Genomic DNA, 11,294 nt, shown 5'->3' on the forward strand with positions numbered 1-11,294 from the left:
TCCTCCTCCTCCTCCTCCTCCTCCTCCTCCTCCCTATAAACCCACTCCCTTCTAGTACAGATGATATTAGCTACTTGGGTCATGAAACATCTGCAACAAAATAGCCAAGGACCCTACAGTCCTCCTCCTCCTCCTCCTCCTCCTCCTCCTCCTCTCTGCAAATCCCACTCCCTTCTATCACTGCTGATGTTACCTAAATGGGTAATGAAACGTCTGCAAGAAAACCACCAAGCTCTGAGAGCACCAAGGACCCCACAGTCTTCCTCCTCCTCCTCCTCCTCCCTACAAACCCCACTCCCTTCTAGCACTAATGATGTTGCCTAGCTTGGTACCAAAAAGTCTGACACCAAGAAAACCACCAAGCTCAGGCAGCATCGAGGCTCAATCCTGAGCCAACGAGATTCTCTTCTATTGGAACCAGTGCTGGGATTCAGCCAGTTCGCACCAGTCCGGCAGAACCGGTAGCTAATTTTTTTTGTTGCCCAGGCCCAGAACGGACTTCCGGAAGCGGCATCCAGGCAGAGAACCGGTTCTTCACCTATTTGAATCCCACCACTGATTGGAAGACTTATTTAAAAACAAGTCCATGCAAGTCCAATGAAACGTATTTTAAGACTGCTATGAAATTTAAGGAGGGGAAAAAAAACTGGGTGGAGGAGTCACAAAGCAAAGAATTTTCTCCGGCTGTGTAGGTTGGGGTGGGGGAAGCAACCCACTCGTGCGTGGTTGCATCAGTTTTCAGAAACAAAGGGCTTGGCATCTCAGGAGTGAAAAACTCAACTGTTTTTGAAGAGCAGACTGTTTGCAGCTGCTAAATTTGGATGCAAGACTGAGCCCAGCCTGTCTTGTTTGGTTTGGATCAACGGGGGGGTTCCGGTGTCTTTCCAAGACCGGATCAACCGTCAGGATCTTCTTTCCCTTTTCAATTTAGCGTCACGCCATCCGTCCAAATGCACGAAGTTGTATTCATTAAATTGGCACAGAAGAACAACTGCAAACCGCTCAGCCTCGGATCCCTTGTGAAATAAAATGGTTCAAAAGCAAGAAGCACCCTTGGTTTAATTTAATTTAACCGGAGGGGGTCCATGCAAGCACACGGCAACTGTAGGCCTCATTTAAATGGAAGCAAAAATTCCCAGTTGCAATGTATGGATGTGAAAGTTGGACCATAAGAAAGGCTGAGCGCCAAAGAATGGAGGCCTTGGAACTCTGGTGCTGGAGAAGACTCCTGCGAGTCCCCTGGACTGCAAGGCGATCCAACCGGTCAGTCCTAGAGGAGATCAACCCCGACTGCTCTTTAGAAGGCCAGATCCTGAAGTTGAAACTCAAGTACTTTGGCCACCTCATGAGAAGGAAGGACTCCCTGGAGAAGAGCCTGATGCTGGGAAAGATGGAGGGCAAGAGAAGAAGGGGACGACAGAGAATGAGGGGGCTGGATGGAGTCCCTGAAGCAGGAGGCGTGAGCTTCAATGGACTCCAGAAGATGGTAGAGGACAGGAAGGCCTGGAGGAACGTTGTCCATGGAGTCGCGATGGGTCGGACACGACTTCGCAACTAACAACAACAAAAATAAAATGATTGGTTTACCTGCCATTTAGAAGGACGCCTTTACTGCTTAAATGGGGGTGGGTGAGTGGGTTTAAATCATGGGAAAAAAATGGCCATTAGACTCCTGATTTGTTTTGTCATGTTCTGTGTCTCTTGCAGGGAATACAGGCATAAAAAGAACATCACTTTTCATAGTAACCACACGGTCTCCTTTTTGGGGTATCGGACCTTCATCTTCCAACCGGACCGTTCCAACGGATCGGAAAATGATTACATCGTGATGCCGAATATCTTGGTTTTGGTAAGTGGCCTTCCATCTCTAGGGATTTTCAAGCCGTCTTCACATACCACGACAGGTGTCAATTCTGGATTGCTGTGCAGAGGGGCACAATTTTTCACCGCTGTTGTGTTTCCATTCTGGGCTTCATCTAGCAATACATTTCTCCAGAAGGACGTTTTGACCCTACTTTTCATAAAATCTGATGAGGCAGTTTTATCCCACTGGCTAGACTTCATTGCGTTATTACACTATTTTTTTTTTTTAAATTGCACAGATTGTGGGTTTCGTTTCCTCTTGGTGTGCGCTCGCAGTCTTGGTGGGCGATCTGCAAATATTGCAGAGAAATCGGTATATAAATTCTTGCAGTCTTCTGCAGGATGGCAGGAAAAAACCCAGATGAACAGGTCCACAATTTCTGTATATGTTTCAGAAATTAAGATCTAAGTTTCTAGTTGTGGTCACCAGGGAGTTGATTCTTAGTTTGCTAATCGTTACAAGAGTTTTTGTTGATGCCCGAGATTCAGCGCTAACTTTTGCATACTTGGAAATAAATACAGATTGTTGATTGCATTACAAATGCCATTTTCTTTGAAGACCAAAGGGAAGATATGGAATTTGAGGGGCTGCCACAAAGAAGAGGGAGTCATGCTATTCTTCAAAGCACCAGAGGGCAGGACGAGAAAGAATGGTTGGAAACTGATCAAAGAGAGAAGCAATCTGGAACTAAGGAGAAACTTCCTGACAGTGAGGACAATTAACCAGTGGAACAGAAGTTGCCTCCAGAAATCGTGGGCGCTCCATCACTGGAGATTTTTAAGAAGAGACCGGACTGTCACTTGTCTGAGATGGTATAGATTCTCCTGCTTGAGCAGGGGGCTGGACTAGAAGATCTCCAAGGTGCCTTCCAGCTCTATTCTATTTCTATTCTATTCTATTCTATTCTATTCTATTCTATTCTATTCTATTCTATTCTATTCGGTATTTCTATTCTATTCGGTATTTCTATTCTATTCTATTCTATTCTATTCTGTTCTATTCTATTCTATTCTATTCTATTCATATTCTATTCATTATTTCTTTGGAAGATAAATGTTACTTGTACAAGGGATTTCCATGTCATTTCTGACAATCCCCAGCTCTCAAAAAACTAGATGTTGATGAATCAGAATCTTAGGAGTTGATACACACTGATAAGCCATGGTTTTGTTTAAATGTGGTTTAGTGACTCAAACATACTTTTCAAGGCGTAGGCCCAAACAGAACCAGATGGATATCACTTCCTTAGTGGAACACTAACTGGATAGCAATTAGGAAAGGCATCTCCACATTTATAGAATATGAGAATAACAGAATAACAGAGTTGGAAGGGACCTTGGAGGTCTTCTAGTCCAGCCCCCTGCTGAAGCGGGAAACCCTTACACCATTTCAATAAGTCTTAGAGTCATTCACAGATCTTTCCGGAGACTCGTGGAGAAGGCTCTCGGTGTGCTTTGTGGTGTGTTTATGGTGATGAAAAAACAAGCATATAGAACAGTGTTTCTCAACCTTGACAATTTTAAGGCATGTGGACTTCAACTCCCAGAATTCCACAGCCAGCATTGCTGGCTGTGGAATTCTGGGAGTTGAAGTCCACATGCCTTAAAATTGTCAAGGTTGAGAAACACTGATATAGAACATAGAATAATAGGATTGGAAGGGACCTTAGAGGTCTTCTAGTCCAGCCCCCTGCTCAAGCAAGAAACCCTACACCATTTCAGACAAATGGCTGTCCAGTCTCTTCTTAAAAACTTAAAGCGCCCACAGCTTCTGGAGGTAAGCCGTTCCACTGGTTAATTAAGGCAATTAATTCATTGAAGGACCAGTTTCTAAGACTGTTCTTTCTGTTTGTTGTGATTCTTCTTTTATTCTGCTTGCTGATTTATTTATTTATTTTCCTTCAAGGGAGCAGCGGTCATCTTGGAAAAAATGCCGTTTCCCCTGAGGTTAACCTTCAGCAGCGCTCTGGCCTTCTTCCGCCAAAGCGCGTTCATGAACCGGACGGTGGAGGACATCATTTGGGGCTACCGCGAACCCTTCGTTCAGTTCTTGAGCAGCCTCGGGGTCACTGTGGGCCCGTTCAGTGAAAAATTCGGCTTGTTGGCCGACGTAAGTCAGATCCTTGGGTGTAGGGCCTGCGTCCAGACTTGTCTGTGGAGATTCTCAGTCAATCCAGGTCATGGTGGTCCCAAAGGTGCTTTTTTCTGGAGGCACCTGCACTTTCTGGTTTTTCTCTGAAGACCTTTCGCTTCTCATCCCAGAAGCTTCTCCAGCTCTGACTTCCATTCCCCACCATCCAGTCGGCTCCGGCTTCCACATTATTTTGCTTTGTCAGAAGGTGACAAAAGGGGATCAGGGGGGACCCCGGGGACGCTGCGACCATCATAAACGCGAGTCGGTTGCCAAGAGGCTGAATTTTGATCCCTGCAACGGTCGTAAGGCTGCAAAACGGTCCTAAGTCACTTTTTTTGAGTGCCGTTGTAAGTTGGAACGGTCGCTAAACAAACCGTTGAAAGTTGAGGACTTACCTGGGTAGGTATTTATCCCTCTGCCCTGGCTCTTTGACCTGCTGTGTTCAAAAGGAAGCCTTTGCTTTCCTCCTATTCCTTTTTCTTAAAAAAACGAACCAACAGGAAATCCAATGTGTGTTGCTAAAAATATGCAATTACTCAACCGGTTCTTCTTCTTCTTCTCCATTGCAGTTAAACAATTCCCACTCGGGTCTCTTCACGGTGTTTACGGGCATGGGCGACATCAACAAAGCTCACATGGTGGACAGTTGGAATGGATTAAAAAAGGTAAAAAAAAATAAAAATAAAAAGGAATATTTTCAGTCGCTGCTTTGCTTTTGTTTTTGCTTTCAAAGGCAGAAAAGCTGAAAAGCGCTAACGGAAGAATTCCAGGGACTGCTGCGTACGAAACGGGAGCCCTACTCGCAGGGAGTCCTCGACTTCCCAACAGTTCGTTGCGTGGCCGTCCGAAGTTACGACGGCACTAGGAAAAAGTGGCTTACGACCGTTTTTCACCCTTAACGGACGTCGCAGCGTCCTTGTAGTCACGTGATCAAAATTCGGCCGCTTGGCCAGTGGCTCGTATTGATGGCAGCGTCCCCCGAGGTCACGCAATCCCCCTTTTCACATTTATGACCCTTGCGGCATCTCCGTGCTCACGTGATCAGAATTCAGATGCTCGGCAACTGGCATGGACTTGCGACGGTTGCAGGGGCCCGGGGTCATGTGATCCCCTTTGGCGGTCCTACCGGCAAGCAAAGTCAGCGGGCAAGCCAGGTTGACTTCACAACCCTGTTGCTAACTTAACAACTGCAGTGATTCAGTTCACAGACGTGGTTCGAGAAAGGTCGTAAAACGAGGCAAAACTCACTTAACAAATGTCTCACTTAGCAAGGGAAATTTTGGCCTCAGGATGGGGTCGTAAAACGAGGACGACCTGTGTAAGAAAACCAAGGCTCAGATTTTTAATGCTTCTTTTTTTTCCCCAGCTAAACCTGAAAGAGATAAGGAGCCTTATTTCCATTTTTTATTTTTTTTTGGAGTTTTGCTAACAGACAAATCTGATATCAGGGCGTTTTAATTAATCCTAACCGTGTCAGGATTAATTAATATTTGGAGCAGGAATCTTACAAGGAGGTGAATCACGGCCTTGCCTTTGCAAAAGCAAATGCATTCTCTAAACAGTTGAAACAACAATTTTACCATCAGATAGACAACAGAGAGGTTGACTCCTGGAACCTAGATGTTATTGGACTACAACTCCCATCATCCTGATTTTTAAGCTTTATTTTTTTTTTGGGTCTGAAGAACGCGTAGATTAGAGTCCTACTAAACTCCAAAGGCCCAAGACCTTGAGTTTAAATCTGATAAATAAATAAAATATTTTTCACATCCACTTAATAATAATAATAATGATAAAGTTGGAAGGGACCTCGGAGGACATCTAGTCCAACCCCCTGCTCAGGCAGGAAACCCTATACCGTTTCGGACAAATGGCTGTCCAGTGTCTTCTTAAAAACTTCCAGAAGCAGACCGTAAGTTTGCTTATCTCAGGGGTCTTCAAAGTTGGCAACTTTAAGACTTGTGGACTTCAACTCCCAGAATTCCTCAGCCAGGCACAGCGTGCCTGGCTGAGGAATTCTGGGAGTTGAAGTCCACAAGTCTTAAAGTTGCCAACTTTGAAGAACCCTGTCTTATATGAAGGAAGCCCATCCTCTGTTCATGTAATCTTCATTCTGGAGACACGTCAAAGAGTTCCTCAAGAGTTTTCGTTTCATAATTTTTTTTCCCCCGGCTAGATTGGGTATTTTTGTCTTTTTGGTGCAACCCGTTTTATTCAAAGTCTGGCTGCTATGGAGAACTTTCTGCTGGAGATCTCCTTCCTAATGGCCCACCATCTTTCTTGTAGGATTTCTTGATTTAATTCTTTTTTTGGGGGGACGGGGGCTGGTGACATTAGCTTGCCAATCTGCTTACAGGGGGAAAATAGCATGGAAGGAAATAGCTTAATGGCAGGGTTTGAGAAGCTGGATGAACATTTTTTGGGGACTGTTGTTCTTATCTTCGGAGCAGGGGGTCTACAAACGTGGCAACTTTAAGACTTGTGGACTATAATTATGCATATATACATATATGTTTAAAGAGATTAAGAATATATCTTTTGGAATAAGATTGATTTTGAGGGGAATTATGTATTGGAATTGAAGAAACATTGAATTTTTAGACTGGAACTCTGAAGTGCTTAAAATAACTAGGTGATTTTTGTGTATATGGTCTGATAAGGTATGATAAGTAATTGGATGGAATTTGAAGTTGGTCTAATGAATTGAAATGAATTAAGATTTAACATTGTGTTTTTTTTTAACTAAGTTAGTTATTATTGGAAGAAGAAATAAATGAGATTGGTGATAAAAAGAGGGATGAGAGAGATTAAGAGCTTGAACGTATCTGGAAGAGATACTTGAAGTGATAATCTATGGAAGTAAAACAATATTTGATTATGGTAATTGTAAACTGATAAAGTTTTAAAACAGGTTTAGTCGTATAGAAATTTAAGCTAGAAATGGAATATATTAAATCCATTATGTTATTTGGGGGAAATAGAGAGATGATAGTGAATGTACTAAGTTGAGCTGTTTATGTATGCTTTTACTTTGAAATGTTTGTTTACCCAAATACCACAAGGTGTCTTAAGCACTTTTTGTTAAAATTAAAAAACCAATAAAATATTTTTTTTTAAAAAAAAAGACTTGTGGACTTCAACTCCCAGAATTCCCCAGCCAGCATGGAATTCTGGGAGTTGGAAGTCCACAAGTCTTAAAGTTGCCAAGTTTAGAGGCCCCCGCTTTAGAGGAAGGCATGGGTTCTCAAATCAACCTGGCTTCTGGATATTAAACCTCCTTCTCTTTTACAGGTATCATTCTGGCATTCTGATCAATGTAACATGATCAATGGAACTGCAGGAGAACAGTGGCCACCTTTTATGACACCATCTTCACCTGTGGAACTCTATACTCCTGATGCCTGCAGGTGACTAACTTGCAAATCCTTGTCTCTCCAAGACCTTTCCTACACTAGAATTCTGCCCAGCCTTTCAAATATGTCTCCAGTGCAATGAACAAATGGCCAAATATCCAACTCTCATGTCCCACCATCATTCAAATACATTTTCTTGGAATTAGATGGCCGTGAAATGTTGCTGGCCATTCAAGGTGGACTCTTCAATCCCTTATTCCCCTCAATTTAAAGGCGGCATCTAGCCACCCAAATTGTCCATCTCTGTTCTAAACTTTCAGACATGTTTTTTCATTCATGGTCCATCTTCTTCATTCATGATCCATCTTCACTCATGGCCCAAATTCTTCATTCATGGCCCAAATTCTTCATTCACGGTCCACCTTCTTCATTCATGGTCCACCTTCTTCATTCACGGTCCACCTTCTTCATTCATGGTCCACCTTCTTTATTCACGATCCACCTTCTTCATTCATGGTCCACCGTCTTCATTCATGGTCCACTTTCTTCATTCGTGTTCCACCTTCTTCATTCATGGTCCACCATCTTCATTCATTGTCCACCTTCTTCATTCATGTTCCACCTTCTTCATTCATGCTCCACCTTCTTCATTCATGGTCCATGGGGATGCTGGTCTTTCAAGGAACTCCTGTCCCACTTGACCTCTCTCTTAATTTGTCTCTTTCAGGTCAATTAAATTAAATTATACCATGTCTAGAAAATTCAGAGGGATACCAGTTTATCATTACACAGCTCCGAAGAACCTGTTTGCCAACGGGACCACCTATCCACCCAATGAGGGCTTCTGCCCGTGCCGGCAATCCGGAATCCAGAACATTAGCTCCTGTAAATCAAGTATGTCTGCTGAATATTTTGGTTGTACGAAGACTAGACTAGACTAGACTAGAATAGACTAGAACAGAACAGAACAGAACAGAACAGAATAGAATAATGATAATAGAATATAATAGAATAATGATAATAGAATAGAATAGAATAGAATAGAATAGAATAGAATAGAATAGAATAGAATAGAATAGAAGCTGGAAGGGACCTTAGAGGTCTTCTAGTCCAGCCCCCTGCTCAAACAGGAGAACCTATACCATCTCAGACAAGTCTAGCCCCTTCTTAAAAATCTCCAGTGCTGGAACGCCCACAATTTCTTTCAAAATTGTTGAGGACTACCTGTATAGCAGTTGCTTAATTCCGCCCCTGTGCATACAGAACTGAAGAATGAGGAGTGTATACCTGATTTTCAGTTAATTTGATCCACACACGTGGGCCTTTCTGCATCCAGGAGTGAATTTTCACCCTCTGGCTGGATGGCCTTTTAGTGTCCCGGATCACATGACTCCAAGTTCCACCATGCGGGACAGAATTAGCTTCACATTTGCAATGATAATGGGCAGGTGTGCAGGAATTAGAAGCCAAGGGAGGGAACCTCATGAAGCTTGTAGGAAACGGTCAGCATATTTTTTTTTTCGCCCCAGTGGCTTCGGTCATCTTCCTGTTTTCATAGCTGGGTCAGCACGAAGCAAAGAGGAATTCAATCCAAATTCTTGGCTGACAGTCAAGTTTCAAGTTGATAAGTTATGGGTTTGCACATTTAAATCACTCCTGGTTTCTGTTTGTTCATCTCCTTCCGGAGAGATCTTTTAGATCACCGATGTACACCTGCCCATTTTTTTAAAATTGCCATTTGCATAACCTATGCAATATTTAAAAATAAAATAAAAATTGGCAATTTGCTTAAGCTACAGCCTTGCCCTAGAAATCTTTCGGCTGGGCCGGGCTGCTATAAAACTTCAGCCAATCAAAAAAAACGGAGCCACCGCCAGCATTGATTCGCTACCCCGCTGAGGATTTGACTCAGACAAGTTCCTGGTCCTCATGATCGATGGAACTTCCAAGCATGGCTTCTCCCACGACCCGCTGGTCAGGAAAAGGGTCCTCAACAAATAAACCCAACTTTGTGTGAAGAGGTACAGTCAGCAGGACGAATCCTGCACATATTTACAGGTTGTCCTCGACATACGACGGTCATGGGGCCTGCCGATTAGGGCCACAGATCAAATCGGTCATGTGAACGACCCAGTTTTATGACCTTTTTAGCAGCACTTGTTCAGCAAACATAGCCCTGCTAAAACAAACCCATTGGTCACTATGGCACGGTTTTTCAGCAAAACCGTCAGAAAGCGGGGTCCCAGGTTCACCGGACGCTACAAACGAATAAATGCAGCCATTTACAGTGGGGTCAAGTGGCCGTCGGAACTTCAGATCCAGGTTCTGACTCTCTTTTTTGCAACCGGTTGTAAGTCGAGAGCTACTTGTTGAAAAGAGGGAGGGAAAAAAGAGCTTGTTACATTCTGATTTTAATTTTAATTTTTTCCCCCCTTTCTAAAGATGCACCGATGTTTATTTCTCAACCTCATTTCTTCAACGCTGATCCAGCTTTACTGGACACGGTTGAAGGTTTACACCCGAACGAAAAGGATCACGATCTGTTTGTTGATATACATCCGGTGAGTTTGCCTTTTAACTCTAATTGGTAGTTATGGCTTTATTATCAGGGTGACAGATTTTCACCTTCCCATATTTTATCAGTCCTTTTGCTCAAACAGGACAGAGGAATACAATTTCTGGAGTGGTTTCCTGCACATTTATTTAAACCAATTAACCCTGTTTTACATTTTGGTTTTGATGAATCGGAAAATAATTTTCCCACTTGTGTGGGTGGAAGTTATTTTAATATTGGCTCTGCCATTTTGGAAAACATCCCTTTCTCGAAAGCCACAAAGCATCTCTTTGGTTTTTGTTACGATGATTGTCCCCATTGTTTTGACATTTGCAACTGCTGACTTATAATTCATGGTTGTGCACTGCCCAGAGTTGGCTTCGGTGAACAAGGCGGCAGCCGGTATAAATTTGATTAAAATAAATAAATTAGATCCTAAGAGCGAAAGAATGTGTTAAAAGGAACCTAGCAACTTCCCTTTGATTAAAATAAATAAATTAGATCCTAAGAGCGAAAGAATGTATTAAAAGGAAGCTAGCAACTTCCCTTTACATTTTTTATTCTAAAATGAAATAGCTTGAGGGACTCGGAATATCTCCTGCATGCAAATTTAAACAACCAAACATTCATTTGCTCCTCATGAACTCATGGTTTTTTTTTCTAAACTGAATGGATAATTTAAAGCTCACTAAAGGCCAGCTAAAGTTTTAAATTGACTTTGAGGTGCCGTTTGAGAAACACAAGGAAGTGTTGGTTGGATATAAATCGTCTTTGCAATCATTCTTGATTTGCGATTATTATTATTATTTTAAGATTGCTTAGCGCAGTGGTGGCGAACCTATGGCACGCGTGCCAGAGGGGGCACTCGGAGCCCTCTCTGTGGGCACGCGCGCCTCGCTCTTTGGCTAAGTTTTCGCAGGAAAAAGCCATTTCTCAAGCCCCTTCCTAGCCTAAACAAGCCTCCGGAGCGAGCACGCTGTTTTCAGCTTTGAATTATATCAAATCTGACACCAGAAACAGACTTAACAGATGACCTGAGTGCTGCGTGTGTTGCTCTCAAACTGACAAAGTATAAGCCAAGGTTAGACAAATGATCAGCCTGCATACAACAGCAAAAATCACATTAATTGCTCAAAAGCATGCCAAATGCAAACTTTTACCTTTCAGAAAAAAGTTGTTTGTATCATCGAAAGCTTTGTCATTGTGTTTTTCTTTTAAGACAAAAGATGTTAATGTAGGAGTTGTTTTTGCTAAACCAAAACCTCAGTATTCGTATTAAATTGCCGTGTTGGCATTTTGCGATAAATAAGTGGGTTTTGGGGTTGCAGTTTGGGCACTCGGTCTCTCGCCATCACTGGTTTAGCGCTTGCAAGACTGAGTGGAATCGATG

General features: G+C 42.8%; 1 protein-coding gene across 1 annotated transcript in view; it reads left to right on the forward strand.

The window, feature by feature from the left end:
• Positions 1–9,911, forward strand: part of SCARB1 (scavenger receptor class B member 1) — a gene marked incomplete at its 3' end in the record, with an annotated part of 29,630 nt that extends 19,719 nt beyond the window's left edge. Inside the window, exons 3-8 of the mRNA XM_015828835.2 lie at positions 1,708–1,849; positions 3,770–3,973; positions 4,567–4,662; positions 7,289–7,404; positions 8,078–8,244; positions 9,793–9,911. Coding sequence (XP_015684321.2) covers positions 1,708–1,849; positions 3,770–3,973; positions 4,567–4,662; positions 7,289–7,404; positions 8,078–8,244; positions 9,793–9,911 — 844 coding nt within the window. The remainder of the gene's footprint in view (positions 1–1,707; positions 1,850–3,769; positions 3,974–4,566; positions 4,663–7,288; positions 7,405–8,077; positions 8,245–9,792) is intronic.
• Between the last annotated feature and the right edge of the window lie 1,383 nt (positions 9,912–11,294).

The sequence above is a fragment of the Protobothrops mucrosquamatus genome, unplaced genomic scaffold, assembly GCF_001527695.2.
Source record: "Protobothrops mucrosquamatus isolate PMUCROS unplaced genomic scaffold, P.Mucros_1.0 scaffold4999, whole genome shotgun sequence".
Lineage (NCBI taxonomy): Eukaryota > Metazoa > Chordata > Lepidosauria > Squamata > Viperidae > Protobothrops > Protobothrops mucrosquamatus.